Source organism: Carassius carassius, chromosome 23 (assembly GCF_963082965.1).
Source record: "Carassius carassius chromosome 23, fCarCar2.1, whole genome shotgun sequence".
Classification (NCBI taxonomy): domain Eukaryota; kingdom Metazoa; phylum Chordata; class Actinopteri; order Cypriniformes; family Cyprinidae; genus Carassius; species Carassius carassius.
In genome coordinates this window covers 17,765,097-17,782,110 of record NC_081777.1, presented here as the reverse complement: position 1 = coordinate 17,782,110, position 17,014 = coordinate 17,765,097, and the positions used below count along the sequence as shown (strand labels likewise).

Sequence of the window (17,014 nt, the reverse complement as noted above, 5' to 3'; positions counted from 1 at the left end):
ATCAGAATTTTCCAAAAACATTTAATCAGATTTTTTTTTATTGAGTATTAATGATTATTATTTGTATTATATTATTTTGTTTTTTATTAGAGATGAACTACCCCTGCTTCTCATAACCTGCTTCAGCACAAAAACAGTCCACCAAAACAGGCAAAAAAAGTGTACATGTGCAGGAAAATAATAGTACACCTCTTCCAATGTTTCACTCAATACAGGAAAAGTGCATATATTGCACAGATATTCAAGTATTAGACTCAAAATTATTGTAATATGCAATTGTTTTATTTCAGAAAATATTCTTAGCAGAAAGAGAAGATGTGATTTGCTTAAGTATTCAATTTCTGTATTGCAGGAGTGCGAAGTTTACAGAGAATGAAAACAAAAATATTGTTACCCCATGAAAACTGATTTGCATAAGCATTCAGTCTCTGTATTGCAGAAATGCCAAGTTTATACAGATGAAAAACAATCGCACTAATGAGAGCCTTACAATTGACCTCTGCTTGTGAATCATTACAGTAACTACAACATTTCCTGGATAGAAACCTTGCAGTAAAGGGAACATTATCGAAGTTGTGAACCTAAAACACATTTATGAACATTATTCCCATCCAAATGTAAGGTTCTTATCTACAGTTTTGCTATTAATTTGAGATGGTATGTCTGCAGTTTTTCACAGTCTGAAAAATTCTAGATTATAGGTCAGTAAAACAAAAATAGAAGATTTTGTGATGTTATAGCAGTGAACGCATCACACGTTTTTGTGTGGGTTTTTGTGTGTTTGTTTCTTTCTGTGGGTGCTGACTGCGTTCGTGTCAGATAATGTCTGTGAGAGAACAAGCAGCAGTCTTTTTCATATTCACTTATGCTGTTGATCTGGCCTCACTTTTGCTTTGCTTCAGATATTTCCGCGACTACGAGACTACAAAGACAATTCTTAGAAGGAAAAAACACACTGTGCTTTTGGTCTCATAATCATAGACCCCAGGATTAGGAATAATGAGCTGAACACAAATCAGTCTTGATCATGTTGTTGGATTTGCTGAGGCTCTTTGGACTGCGTAAATGTGCTGCAACAAGCATGTAGTTTCACTGCAGACCTTCCTGTTACATGTAGCTATGTGTGTTTGATTGATGATCAATGCAGTGCTTTGGGAGTCTTGGGAAAAATAGCCTGTTTATTCTGCACTTTCTCCAGAGCCAGCTCCGATCCGCAGGCAGTTTGATTTATACTGGGATCCAAGATGCTTTACACCAGTGCATTCCAACTGGGAGTGTGTTGGTCTCCTGCACTCAGCAAGCTAAGCATCATGCCAAAGTTTTTACACAAAACCAGAGAAATACTAATTTTGCAGGACCACTTTTTTAAAGCTTTTACGCCATTCTCGGCCCACGCTCACACATCCAGGTGCAAATGGCTTCGCCGACATATCAAAAAACATATCAAATTATACAAGAGAGGTCATCAGATGCTGCTAATGAAAGCTTTAATATGCGACCCTAATTAAACCCCCTGGTTTGGCCTTTGTTAAGAATGAGAGTAATTAAAACACTAATTGCCCTGAGGGTGCTATAAGCACTTTGCCAACACTTTTGATACCAGGGCTCTCGTTTAATTGAAAGGATCCATTAAACACAGGCTGCATCTCCTTCTATTTCTTTGGGCAGGGAAAGATTGTAAGATCATCATTATTTCCCCAAATCATTATTCTACAAAAGAGCAACAATGTTTGTCGGATCAGGGGCCGGATTCACGAAAATCTTCTTAAGAAATAAATTAAGAAATTTCTTAAGATAAATTCCACAAAGTTCGTAAGACTGTTCTTAAGTGCAATTCTTGAAAATTCTTAATAAGTTCTCAAATACATTCTTAAGAACATTTAAAAAAAAAATTCTTAAGAAAAAAATAACAGCCGTTATTTGAATGAATACATGACGCACTGCTAAACTCGCACTATTGTCTCCTTGCGCTTCCTGTAGATTACCCTAATAATCATAAGCATGCACCATAGACTGTATATTTTTTTCGCGACTTTGCCTGGAGCTCAGCTTCACGTTTTTAATGCGGCCTGTTTTTGAAAAGTTACTTTTAAAACAGTCTGTCTCAAGCTGCAGCGATACGTTTCATTCAGTTTGTGCTGTTTTTGCGCTCTCATCTGACTGAACGCTTCCGGTATTTGAGTCCGCGCTTCCACAGAGCTGAATTCTGCCAAAGATAATGTATTTATAAGCTCAAATTAACGCGTTCAATTAAAGCTCCCTATCTGACTCGTTTTAGAGTTGCTAATAAGTCAGCAAAAAGCAGCGTCACACACAGTCTAAACATGACCGATCATGTTTACATTAACAGTCATTGCAGTCCCTTCAGAAAACTCGTGCACATCCCTAGTCCTCCTGTGTATTATATGTAGCTGTTGTTGTAATGCTTAAATATAACAATTAATTTGAAATAACCCAATAAATTCATTAAATAATAATTATTGTGTGGGATTTAAGACAAGTCTGGGGCTGTCCTAAATTTAAGAAGTTATTTACGATGATTCTTAAGAAGATTTTTTTGGGGAATACAAATTTTTCTTATCTTTTTTCTTAAGTTAGAAGAATTTTTTTGTGGATCCGGCCCCAGAACTTTTCAATATATTTGATAAAGACCCCAAAATATGATGATTTCCTTGTGAGGTACCCAAATCCTTAAATACAATTACAGCTATATATATTTTTGAATGTTTAAAGACCTATTTATGTCGCCGCCTATAGCCTTGTGGGCAGCACGCGACATACAGCACCATTGCACATGGTAAAAATAAATCTTAAAAAAGTCATATTTATACGTAATTTATACTCTAAATAGTTTTCTGTGCTTGTCAGTGCAGCCAAAGATAGAACAGTTAGCATGCTTTGCTCGACCTTCGCCATGGCATTAGCACTGCTATACCGTTGTTGCTTGTAAAAAAATGTATTAAAAAAATTTAATTGGTGGTGCCATGGGTGGAAACTTGCTAATTAGGGGGCAGTAATATTATAATAATATTCATTTTCTATGCAGGCAGGGAGCAAAAACTTGCAGAGAAATACTTACCAAAAAAGTTTACAGGGTTGTTCTTTTTCAAATTGTCTGGTTTGTTAGATGCACCAGGGATCCGATTATAGCACTTGAACATGGAAAAAGTCAGATTTTCAAAATATGTCACCTTTTAAAACTTTTAAGAAAAAAAATTGTAACTAATATTGAAAAATGTGTTAATAATATTGTTTTAAATAATATTTTATTAATGTATGAAGTTTAAATAATGTAAATATAGATGGACATAGATATAAGTATAAATCCCTTTTGTCTCTCTCTTTCTCGCTCTCACTCTCTCACTACACCTTTCAAATTTCCCCTGGACCCGCTTCCAGTCCAGTTTGAAATCCCTGATATAGATGATATACAGTAGACTCATCTCTTCAATAAAGATCTATAGAACTCTAGGAAACCACTTTTTTTCGGTGATACAGAGTGAGCCAAAGAAATAACACTGAGGGAGCCAAAAAACTTTTTTTGAGAAAGTTCCGCTAGAACAAAATGGGATTGCATCTGACAAGATAGGAAAATACAAAGAAAACAAGAAGTCAGGGGGAAAAAACAAAAAGAAAGGTCATGGTTAGTGTACTTGTCATCAAGCCACATTCTATTTCTGGTTCCAAGTCAACACACAAGTGATTTTCCCCGACCTCTCTCTTCCACAGCTTTCTCACTACTATGATTACTATATCTATTAATAATGCTTGCGATCCATCATGTATTGTTGTTTGCATTGCATTTATTAGCACTGCACAGCGAGATAAGTTTGCACTCAAACATGTATTTAAGGATACCCTCATGTAATACACCCTCTGTGTGCTGTCTGAGTAATGGTAGGCTAGCTCTGCTAGTGCTGGCTGTTAGCACTCTCCTAGAACTAATGAAAAAGGCCCCATTTCATTTAAGGAAAGTGGCGTCGTAATAGGCCTTCATCCCAGAGAGTGCTTTTCAGGTAGAAGGATGGTCTGCTGAAACACAAGAGCCTCTCATCATTAATTCCACTAAAAGGGAGGCTGTACCTTTAAAGAAAAAAAAAATTTGTTTGGCCGACAATTTAGTATGCACATGGGAACCCTGAATTCACCTTGTTTGAATGCACTTTGAAAAAAGGATTTTGCTGAAAAGCCTTTTTTGATGCTAGAATTACTTTGTTAAGTGTCGTACAAACTGTGTGAACCTTTTAAGTTTTTTGACAGTGCTTTAGTACAAATGTTTTTTGTTCTGAGTGTCAATGTGTAGATGAAAGGCTCGATTGTGAGTGTTTCTGATTAAATTCAGAGATGATGCTATGTTTGTTTTTCTTCCAAGGGGCTCGGGGAGGCTTCAGCAAGGGGGACGAGCATGGAAGTAGATTGCCTCAGCTGCATCAAGTACCTCATGTTTGTCTTCAACTTCCTTATCTTTGTGAGTATTTATGTGTCTGACGTTGACGAACAGTGAGCTATAGCAGAGTAGTAGAGAAGTACAAAGGGAAAGATACAGACTACTCATAGAGAAATAAATGTGAGAAACTGGAGCGGTTATACTGTACCGATTAAAGGAGTAGAAGTTCCGCCTTTCATTTACAACAGCTAGTCACCTATTTGATAGAGTTTGTTTACTCTAGAATGTGCATTAGCTGGCCAAGTAACTGCTTTTGAGTGCTACCAAGATGGCCACCAAGTGAATGAGCTTAGACTACCTAAGACTAGCGGATATTTGACTTTGACTTCAAATTTTTGTTAAATAAATAATACCTAAGAAATATTTTTTTAATAAAATTTAAAGGGTTAGTTCACCCAAAAATGAAAATTTGCATCTGTAATATAGTCCATCTGACATCAGGGGTTCTACTGTAATTTTACGAAGCTACGAGAATATTACAAAAATAATGACTTTATTTAACAATTCTTCTCTTCCTCATCCCGTTTGCAGCGGCACGCTGCCATTATGGAGAGAGTATGATGACGCATACACCTGCTTCCGCTTCATGGTAACAATGTATGGGTGTGTTGTCCGTTTTGACGTACCGTATTTTCCGGACTATAAGTCGCACTTTTTTCATAGTTTGGCTGGTCCTGCGACTTATAGTCAGGTGTGACTTCCATCCATCCATCTTCTTCCGCTTATCCGGGGCCGGGTCGCGGGGGCAGCAGTCTAAGCAGAGAACCCCAGACTTCCCTCTCCCTAGACACTTCCTCCAGCTCTTCTGGGGGGACACCGAGGCGTTCCCAGGCCAGCCGGGAGACATAGTCTCTCCAGCGTGTCCTAGGTCTTCCCCGGAGTCTCCTCCCAGTGGGACGCGCCCGGAACACCTTCCCGGGAAGGCGTCCAGGAGGCATCCGGAACAGATGCCCGAGCCACCTCAACTGACCCCTCTCTATGTGGAGGAGCAGCGGCTCTACTCTTGAGCTCCTCCCGGGTGACTGAGCTTCTCACCCTATCTCTAAGGGATCGCCCAGCCACCCTGCGGAGAAAGCTCATTTCGGCCGCCTGTATCCGGGATCTTGTCCTTTCGGTCATGACCCAAAGCTCATGACCATAGGTGAGAGTAGGAACGTAGATTGACCGGTAAATCGAGAGCGTCGCCTTGCGGCTCAGCTCTTTCTTCACCACGACAGACCGGTACATCGACCGCATTACTGCAGAAGCTGCACCGATCCGTCTGTCAATCTCCCGTTCCATCCTTCCCTCACTCGTGAACAAGACCCCAAGATACATAAACTCCTCCACTTGAGGCAGGAACTCTCCACCAACCTGAAGTGGGCAAGCCACCCTTTTCCGACTGAGGACCATGGCCTCGGATTTGGAGGTGCTGATTCTCATCCCAGCCGCTTCACACTCGGCTGCAAACCGTCCCAGTGCATGCTGAAGGTCCTGGCTTGATGAGGCCAACACGACAACATCATCCGCAAAGAGCAGAGACGAAATCATGTTGTCACCAAACCTGACCCCCTCCGGGAGGGGGGGGGGGCAGGTGTGACTTATTTATCAAAATTAATTTGACATGAACCGAGAGAAATGATCCAAGAGAAATGAACCAAGAGAAAGCATTACCATCTACAGCCGTGAGAGGGCGCTCTATGCTGCTCAGTGCTCCTGTAGCCTACACTGAAAACATAGAGCGCCCTCTGGCGGCTGTAGATGGTAATGTTTTCTCTTGGTTCTTGGTTCTAAATAAATGCGACTTATAGTCCAGTGCGACATATGTATGTTTTTTTCCTCATCGTGACGTATTTTTGGACGATTGCGTCTTATACTTAGGTGCGACTTATAGTCCGAAAAATACGGTAAGCAGCGTTGTTTATGTTCAGCATGCAGGTGATTTCTCGTGAATGTAACCAATGCTGATTATGCTGATTACGTCCAGGGAAAAGCGCGTACATGCGTTGTGGCCAAAATGGTGGAAGGCGGTAACTCAGGGAGAAGAATTGTTGAATAAATTATATTATTTTTGTTTTCGCCCAAAAAGAAATCTCGTAGCTTCACAAAATTGAAGTTGAGCCACTGATGTCACATGGACTGTTTTACGATGATCTCTACTTGCTACGTTTCTGGGACTGGGAACCCGACAACGGTGCTAAAGGGCATCCTGGGGTCAAAGGCACCTTTGATATTATTTTCCTCTAAACCACTAGATGGCACAAAAACCTGGTGTAGCACATTCCAGAACATTTGCTTTTCAAGATGCACGTGTATATTTGGTGGTGTTAGCGCAGTGTATAAGATGCATGCCTGTGGTGTAAGAGACCCGGGTTCGAATCCACTGTGAAATGCCAGTGTGTCCCTGAGCAAGACACTTAACCCCTAGTTGCTCCAGAGGCGTGCGACCTCTGACATATATAGCAATTGTAAGTCGCTTTGGATAAAAAAGCACCAGCTAAATTAATAAATGTAAATGTATTTGGCTGATCTTTGAAGCGATCGAGGGCAGCAGCGTAAAATTGATTCTATGCTTACTTGATCTAATATTTTATGTATTATATATTTTTAAATGTTGTAGATAGCAAAGTAGCAAGTGAGAACCGCTCAAATTAATCCATATATTTTGAGACAAATTTTTTCTTAATAAATACACAGTAATTACCATGATAATTAATAGATGGCTGACTTTTCCATTTGTTAACTTGACATTGTTAGATTCAGATGGTAAATATCATATATTATGTTGGGTGTCCATATTAGAGATAATCCCCATGTTTAGAATGAAACCATTATATTTAAAAACATGATATTAATCATATTACATAATAAAATTTAATTTGTTGTTACTGCTGTAAATCTGTTACATTGTTCTGGGATCTCCTTTAATGCTTTTTACAATCTTTTTTTATGATTTTGTTTCTGTATTTTAAAATATATATTTTTATATTAACATATTTTAGTATAGTATATTTATTAAACAGAAATTCATTATTTTATTTTTCAAAATAAGCAGAAAATAGTACAAACTTTGCTAAAGTGATTGTTTTGAACAAGTATTAACGTAGACATTATTAAAACACACACAGAAAAAGTATTTATATCAATACTGTGTGCCTTCCCACCTTATACATTTATAAGATTTTTAAACAAAATAAAAGAATTGCATGGTTTATTTTCACACAAAATCTGTTGCTCCATTAATGTTTAATACGTATATATTTTTTCTGCAATTATACATTATTGGCGCAGCAAATCTTTTCTTAAGGTGTTCTTTTAGCCCTGTTGTAGCCTACTCTTTTTAAAAGTACATTATACGAAAGTGTACTATTTTTTTCTCAAAGATATTCTTTGACTTTATTTCCCCCAAAATTCAGCCTGTAGACTATTAGGATTCACAGATGTGTATCAGAACAACTACTTGTTTAAACATTTTAAAGCAAAAGAGGGGAAGATACAAAAAGAGAAGGAGAGAAGAGACAGAAAGTGCTTCTTTGATCATCTATCTAGGTTGACAATATAAATGGCCACTGTGGGATTGGCATAGACGGGGAAAGGTTTGGATTTCATTTGACTGAATTAATTATCTCCTAACAGCGAGAATAATGTGATGTACACACGTAAGTGCAATGGCAACAATAAAATAGCTTGTTTTTGTTTCAAAATGTTAATATAATTCTCTGAAATCCATTTAATAAGATAAAAACAGCTGCTCATATTTATTCAAGCCTAAAAACTATTAAAACACCAATTTAGTGATACAGTCAAGCTGTTTATGGAATCTGTTCATGACAAAAATAGCTGTTGTGACAGGACTCCGCTTGACAGACACATTGCTAATGCCATCCATGAAAAGAATCCCAGGTTTGGCTCACGAGAGAGAGACTGAGGAACATGTTTTTGTGTGAGGCTCTTATCTCAAAACCCACCACACACACACACACACACATGCTTCTTGAGCTGCTTAATCACCAGTCTGGTGCCTGCTCAAACCTTCATCCGTGTGTGTGTGTGTGTGTGTCTATGAACGATTGTGTGGAGGAAGGGTATCACTTTGACAGGTAGAGGATTGTGGGAAGCTGCAAAAGAAACAGCAGCATTTCCCAGCCCCCACTCGACTGTCTTTGACTCGCCTGTTAAATCTCCTCAAGCTCCTCTATGCATTCACCTTCCCCCTCCTCTCTGGAAGCGTTCACTTTCAGTAGCCGTTTACTCAAAAAAGATTTATTTTCAACAGTCGAGCCCATTAGTATACTCTCTCTGCTCGGTAGCATGTTAAGCTTTGTGTTCACTTTACCAAGTATTGTGCATACAACTCAGCAGTTTGTGGTACATGATAATTTAACATATTTATCACAATCATTAATCCGACACTTGCAAAAAAATCAGCAATCATTATCTTTTTTATTTTATGTTAAAGAGTGTTATTTTATTAGAGGATGTTAAGTGGATATTACTGCATATTGCTTTCATAGAATGTGTCTTGAATGTAACTTTGTGCCATTAGTAGAATCCTTTATCTGAAATAATTCTACTAATTCACTAAAATACCAACGGTATTATCTGATGTTAAATTATACTATGGTATGTGAATATGATTATAACAAGGAGCTTAAGGACCATTTTTATATAATAAAACATTGATTTCCATTAAAAATAATAATATGGATACTGTGAAAATTAAGTTGCTTTTTTTTTTTTTAGGAGATTTCAGCCTTGTTCAAGGCTTTTCAATTACTGCTGATTGAGTAAAAACATATTTTCAATAAATAAATAATAATAATTGTTGTATGTTCAAGAGTCTTAAGCCCTCATTAAAAACCTACTGTTGCCAAAAACTGAACCAAAATGGTTGGCTAGTAAATGGGAAAGATGCAGAATGGCTGAACTGTAATCATTTTTTATGATTTTTTTTTCTGTAATAGGTAGGAAATTATTTTAGATGATGTGAAGGGTGTGAAGTGGCCCTGTGTTAACTGATCCAATCACAATGAAGATTAACTTGAGATTTGTATGCCTGAACCAATATTTTAGCATCAATCAAGGGATAGTTCACCCAAAATTCATAATTTCATCAAGATATTTTATGACCAAACAGTTGTGGTAACCATTGACTTCCATTGTATAGAAAAAAGAAAAAGAAAATGTCATATAGGTTTAAAATGACATGAGGGTTATCATTTTTGGGTGAACTATGCCTTTAAATGTTACTCCTCAAATTTGAATGCGTCAAAATAAAAAATATAAAATAACTATAGCCCCTTTATCAACCCTAGGAAACCTTCCTAATTTTACTGTAGACACTGCATAAGTTTAAATAAATGTATCAAAAATTTAATTTCGCTTTTCAGGGCAAGAAGAAATTGATTTATTTTTTTGCTTTATAAAAATAACACAAACTGTAATATAGTAATATTAAATGGATTGTTTCTTTATCTTTCCATCTCCACAGCTGGGTGGCTCCTTCCTCCTTGGTGTTGGGGTGTGGGTGGTGGTGGACCCCACGGGTTTTAGGGAGATAGTGGCAGCCAACCCCCTTCTCTTCACGGGCGTCTACATCATCCTGGCCATGGGGGGCATGCTTTTCCTGCTGGGCTTCCTGGGCTGCTGCGGAGCCATACGAGAAAACAAGTGTTTGCTGCTTTTTGTGAGTCACAGTTTATTGGAGAGGACACTATGTTTCAAGCTGTTGACACTTAGGCTACATACATCTATGGCTCCATAAAGAACCTTGAAAACCTTTCCTTTGGACATAAGATTCTTTACAGTGGAAAAAGGTTCTTTAAATTATTCAAATGTTTCTCACACTAAGAAAAGAATGGTTCTTTTAAGAACTCTTCACTGAAAGTTCTTTGGGGAGCCCAGAATGATTCTTTCATGGTATTGTTGTGCAAACCCATTTAGAGAAGCCAACATTGTTAAAAGTATAGCAAAATACAGACCTGTTTCATAGCAGATATTGATACAGACAGGATTTAGTCTGTTAGTACAGCTGTCTGACCCAAACACAGCCTGTGTGACAAAATCCTCCTCTCTCTGCAGTTCTTCATGCTGATCCTCATTATATTCCTGGCAGAGCTGGCGGCAGCCATTCTCGCCTTCATCTTCCGGGAACATGTGAGTGACCATGTCCAACATGTTGAGTCAGCTTCATGTTTTCAGTGTTGGCGTGCTGCTAATATCTTTAATATTTTAATTTGTACATGTGTGTGTACAGCTGACCAGAGAACACTTTACTAAGGAACTCAAGAGGCACTACCAAGGCTACAACAACACTGATGTCTTCACATCAACGTGGAACGCCATTATGAATACAGTAGGTCTTGTTTGTTCCTTAAACATCGGCTACTGTGAATCAGTGTTTACCAAACTTATTTAACCCATTAATTCCTCATTAAGCTAAAAAATTAGCTTATATTAACTAATATTTGCCTGGCTCTGCATCCCTCTAGTTTGACTGCTGTGGAGTGAACAGTCCAGAGGACTTTGAGGAAAGCATCTTCAGGTTAATAAACCGTGGTGAAGTGGTGCCTGAGGCCTGCTGCCGTAGGAATAATCATGTTGGAGAAGCAGGCTTCAGTAACAGGGAGGAATGCCTGTCAGGCAGCATGCTATACCGGAACAACAAGGTGGGCTCTCGTACTTCTGGATACGTCACATCCCCTCTGCCTGCTCAAAAGCTCATAGCTCGGATTTAACTAGAGCAGAAAAACAGGAAAAGAGGAATAGGGTTACCACTCAGCTTCAGCTCTCCCAATGCTGACTAGTGCTTTTCCATGTCCTCAGTGTCTGGGGAATGTGAGTGCGTGTGAGAGGTTCTGTGAAAGCGAGCAGGGGCAGTAAAACTTAAGTAAGGGTCAGCATGGGTTTTTAGACAGATGTCCTCTAGTCATGCATACTTGTATTAAAAAGTTACAAGTTCACTCACCCTCATGTAGTTCCAAACCCTGTTGAGTGTATTTGTAAAATGACTTTTTTTTTTTTTTTGTCATTTGGAAAAATGTTTACACACTTCACAGCTGTTTAACATCATAATTATGAAAAAGAAAGAAAGGGAAAAAAACACTAAAATAGTCCATATGACTTGTGTGCTCATCTGGAGTAATATGATAGTTTTGTGTGAAGGAAAGGCTCATTGTTGAATCATTGTTCACTGATAATCTTCTCTTTCAGTCAGATGTTCATTTGATATCAGATCAGAGTCAGTTTGATTCATGATCAAATTGTCCATTACAGAGTCAATTTTTTTTCAAAGCAGCTGTAACAAAAGTCATACTTGTATGTCTAATGCCTTAGCGATCCTCTAGATTTAGATGTAACTATACTCAAGATGGCACAATATTTCATTTTTTACAGGAATGAAAATGAAACTGTAAGAATAAGTGAGCAGCCTGTTCAACTGTACTGTTGTTTCAGCTGGATTGTTCTTTTAAGAGACTGAAATATTGGTTGGTTTTGTTGAGTGAGAGTGAGAGTAAGCAATTGTTTGATTGAAAGTATAAATAATTCAAAAAAAGATCAGTTGTTGCTTGTAAGAAGTCTGAAAAATTGAAATGAACTAAAAGGAAAAGTCTGAAAAAACTAATGGAAGAGATCAGAGCAATGATTCATTCACTCATTCAAACTCAATGAACTGGTTACAACAGAACATAGTGAACAAGTTATATTAACTTTTTTTTAGATTTAGAGACAACATGTATAGGTGTCTATATAATACCATTATTTCACAAAATTGTACTAATAAAAAATGTTTTTCTTTATGTTTGGATCTGCAGGGCTGCTATTCAGCGGTTGTGGACTACTTTGAGTTGTACATCTATGTTGCTGGTGCCCTGGCTATTGTTGTACTCACGATTGAGGTATGACATTCCATGATGTCTGTTCTATTATCTCAGAGAATAGTTTAGGACAGAGCTTGAGAGAATTGCCACAGAGCACGAGAAGAGAGACAGTCGTGTAAATTGAATCATTGCTGCCCTCATGTGGTAATGTGCTGGAGGCAGACAGCAGAAGTGAGTGACTTCTGAGATCATCATGCTATACAATACAAATTAAAAGGGAAAAATGAAAATTCTGTCATTAATTACTTATCCTCATGTTGTTCTAAACCCATAAGACCTTCGTTCATCTTTGAAACACAAATTAAGATATTTTTGATGAAATCAAAGAGCTTTCTGACCCTCCATAGACAGCAATGCAGCTACCCCATTCAAGGCCCAGAAAAGTAGTAAAGAAATCATTAAAATAGTCCATGTGACATCAGTGGTTCAACCGTAGTTTTATGAAGTTACATGAATATTTTTTGTGCGCAGTGAAAACAGATATAATGACTTTATTCATTGGTCAAATGGGTTTAATGATTAATAACAGAATTGTAATTTTGAGGTGAACTGTCCCTTTAAATTGATTAACAGAACAGTTTCAATTTAGCAAGGAAGGTGAATGAAGCTTTTTTTGAATTTGAGATTGAATGTGTCTTGATTATTTAATATAACTAAATCAAGCAAAACTATTTAAATGATTCATAACTGTTTGTTTACTTTCATATGGATCTATATAAGATGTTTGTTTCTTGTCTCAACAGCTTTTCGCTATGGTTTTTGCCATGTGTCTGTTCAGGGGAATCCAATAGATCAAGTACACCGAAAGACTTTTTCAAAAAGGAAGACACCACAAAAGAAAACTGAACCACTTGTCAAAGAATGTTTAACTCCATTTTATATCTCTAAAATTATTAAGGAACAAAAAAAAAAAAAAACAATCATTGACCTGTACTTCACAGCTGGACCTTTGAGGTACAAGGTAACAAAATAAAACAATAACAAAAAAAGAACATTCTTTGGATACTGCGAAGATTTAATGGGCTTTTTGTCATAGAGCCCATGCATAATTTCGACCAGGTGTTAAATAGACCAGATAAAGCCTGAAAAACAGATGAAGAAGGTGCTGCACTGATTTTGGATGAAGAATATTTATACTGAGTAATGCTGGCTTGTTTGTATAGGCATTTGTGCTTTTAGTAAAAACAAAAATAAAAAAAAATAGAACAAACCACTCTCCTGTCACCAAGACATCACCACAGTCCTTGAATGCAAGCTTTCACAAGCACATTATATTAGTGTTGTATAGTCATGTGAATTTACATTTTTATCAATTCATTTGTGGATGTTGGAGATCTGTGTGTGTGTTTGCGTGTGTGGGTGAATGTACCACTTCCCTGCTTGAAGACCAGCATTTTTTTTTTCGTAATGTGATGTTTATTGTAATAGTAATTCTTTGTGATTTTAGCTGAAATTGATGTGTATGCATTTGTATTGAAGATGAGGTTAACATTAAAGGAATCTCTGATGAACCATTTGCTCAGAATCTCAGTGTCACTATAATTCTGACCTTTGGGAGTCTAAGGCTGATGATACACGGTCACGGGGAAACTTTTTAGCAATTTTGCCAGGCAACTTTTTTTGATCAATGATTCTTGGGCACTTTCCCACTGAGAATGGGTATCAAATTTCTATATCAAATTTTCCTTTAAACAAAATTTAGTAGTGATAAAGGAATGCAAAAAAAAAAAACTTTTGTTTTGCAGATTGATATATTACAATAGTATAAATAATATATATTAATAATATATAAGTTAATGTTAAAAATTAATAACTTTCATTTTCTTGAGAAAGGAAATAGGAGAAAATAGTTTTCAGTAGCTAGGCTATCCTTTACACATAAAAAATACCCTTCAATAGTATAATTGAACATACAGGCTACAATTAGGCCCTGTGTATTCCCCATGCATGAAGAAAATAAGGTTGAATCCCAGGAGCTCTAAATGAATGTTAGCGTTGACTGATGAATGCAGCCAAGGAAAACATGAAGAATGGAAAAGAAAGTGGAAAATTGTAATAACAGGTAAGCAGGACAGGACTTGAGGTTATGTTTGGGCCCTAGACATACACTACACAGGTTCATATATAGATAGGCTACAATTAAACTGCCAAAGGTCTAGGCTATAGTCAAAGTTTAAATGTTGAGAGATCAAAACCCTGAAATAACTTGAGCAAAAAAATAAAAAAGCCTGTTGGCTTATTAGTATTAAAAAAATGATTGTCATATCTGTGTCCTCTTGAGTCAGGTTCTTATTTAATCAATAAATTCAATTGAATAAAAAGACACGCTGCACTCTTAACAACACTGGGGTTTTACCCAAGTTTTTGAAAAAAAAAAGTGTAAAAAACTTTTTTTAAATTGGCTTTTAAACCCACATTAAGTTGTAAGAAAATATAAGGATAAGGATTGTAAAGACGAGTTCAAGTTCAAGACAGCAGTACAAATAAAATAAAATAAAATGCTTTATTGTCACAAATTTCAAGAAACGCTTTCCACTCGTTTTAAAATACAGTAACACATAGACACTGAATTAGCACTAAATGGAAGGGAGAGGGATGTGAAAAATGTTGGTAAAAAATTGAGGGGAAGGAAGGAGGATGCCATTAAAAAGAAGAAAAGTTTTGGAGGTGGGTCTTTTCTCAACGAAGAGGTGGCAGATCTTCATACCAGTGACAGTAAAGATCTCCCTGAGGATGATGATAATGTCCTCCCTGTTCCAGTCTGCTCTAAGCATGAACAGAGCATTGACGCTCTTCCAACTCCTGTTAGCTCCCCATTTGATTGGAGTGCTGTAATTTTGTCCACTCTGTGCCAGAATGGAGTGCCAACATCCTCCGCTCTCTTGTCAGCCCTGCATCTGACAGGAGCACCAAAGTCCTTCTCGTTCCAGTCTGCTCTGTATCTGATTGGAGCATCAACAATCTCCAGCACCTACTACACTTGACTGGAGTGTCAACAATCCATCTCGACTGCACCAGCCCCAAACCCAACTCTTTCAGCCCCTTGGTTCTCAAAGAAACTAGCCAGTGCACAACATGACCCCAGTGCAAAGGATCCATCTGGCCTCCCCAGAAATTAAGTGAACATCTGAGGGAACATCAGAGTATTTTGTCACGGTTTAATGGTCCTTCCTCAGAGTTCCCTCTCTTTGCTGTGTGGTCACAGAGCTCATGGATTCACGAAAATCTTCTTAAGAAATAAGTTAAGAAATTTGTTTCTGGCACCTCAAGTCTGCGCTGGTCTCAGTTTGAAATAAATGATATTTGTAGTAAATATATTAGTGCTGTCAAATGATTAATCGCATCCAAAATGTATATTCATTATATCTATATAAATACACACACTTACAGTATATATTTTGAAATTATTTATATGTATTTGCATGCATACATTTATATTCATATAATTTATATATTATATATATATATATATATATATATATATATATATATATATATATATATATATATATATATATATTTAATATATATATTTTAAAAAAATCTGAAATATATACATGCATGTGTGTATATTTATGCATAATATACACAGTACACACATAAAAAAACTTTATTTCGTTTGCAATTAATCATGATTAATTGTTTGACAGCAATAAAATATATACAGCCAACTCACCTTTGTCCCACAACAGTTTTCGTGGATCCCTGCACCATCCCAACTCTTCACTCCTTAGTTTGTTTTTCAGCAGAGATCTCAAAAGATGTCTGCCGCCCTCATGAGGCTGTGAAATGAAACAACCACCACCCGCCAAGTGAAGTTGGTGATAGTAGTGGCAAAAAGTGATGCATTAACGTGAAGATGTCAAATTTCAAAGGACAGTATTAATTTTTGCCACTACTATATGGCAGTCCTTTGACTTTCCATCTGCCCGTCAAACCATGCTGCAAAAACAAGCCACTTTCAAGAGGATTGTGGGCTTTCCTGGAGTTGTTTGAGCCACTGATGGAACATACCAATTTAAAACAATTTAAGTGCATCAGTACCATTTGTGATAATTTTGCACAATGCAAAATTTAAATATTAAAATATTTCAGTGTCTTAATGAAATTATTTTATTGTACTTACATTAAATGATTAGTGTTGAGCTGCTGTGACATGAGCAGGCTCTCTATTGGCTGATTCAATGTTGACATCATTGTAAATAGCTCCTAAATCTGTGAAAAGTTGGGAGTCGTGAAGAGGACTCCTAAGTCACTAAGAACAAGCCACAAAATATTTCTAAAATGGCTGTTGCCGGCAATCTGCCTCTGAATGTGAACATTTTAGAAACATTTGATGATAATGACCTTTTAAATAGGTATCAGCTTTGGTTTTGGAGGTTACCTCAACTCCTAATTTTCCTTTGATTTTATCCTTGTTTTCATTAACTGGCTGGGCATGAAGTAACAGCTGTTCTTGCATCCAGTTTTTATTTATTCATTTATTATGTTTGCATACATTATTATCAGCCATGATTATTCTATTCTTTTAATTAAAAGGCTGTTTATATGCATATTCACTAATTGTTTACGAGAAGTATACATTTAAGAGGCTGACAATTAGCTGAACATGTAGGTTACTTGTTTAGTTAGTGACACTTATTCTGCATTTCAAAATGTTTATTTGAATGTGGTAACATTTTTATTTTTAAACCGTTATATATGGCAA

The 17,014-nt window shown here is 36.9% G+C and overlaps 1 protein-coding gene across 3 annotated transcripts in view; it reads left to right on the top strand.

Moving 5' to 3' along the window:
- The window catches only part of LOC132101406 (tetraspanin-18-like), a 48,806-nt gene extending 35,580 nt beyond the window's left edge, over window positions 1-13,226 (top strand). For all 3 annotated transcript variants that reach the window (XM_059506339.1, XM_059506338.1, XM_059506340.1), the window contains 7 exons: window positions 4,373-4,468; window positions 9,918-10,112; window positions 10,508-10,582; window positions 10,683-10,781; window positions 10,918-11,094; window positions 12,241-12,324; window positions 13,050-13,226. In XM_059506339.1, coding sequence (XP_059362322.1) covers window positions 4,373-4,468; window positions 9,918-10,112; window positions 10,508-10,582; window positions 10,683-10,781; window positions 10,918-11,094; window positions 12,241-12,324; window positions 13,050-13,097 — 774 coding nt within the window. In that variant the 3' untranslated portion in view covers window positions 13,098-13,226. The remainder of the gene's footprint in view (window positions 1-4,372; window positions 4,469-9,917; window positions 10,113-10,507; window positions 10,583-10,682; window positions 10,782-10,917; window positions 11,095-12,240; window positions 12,325-13,049) is intronic.
- Window positions 13,227-17,014: the final 3,788 nt, after the last annotated feature.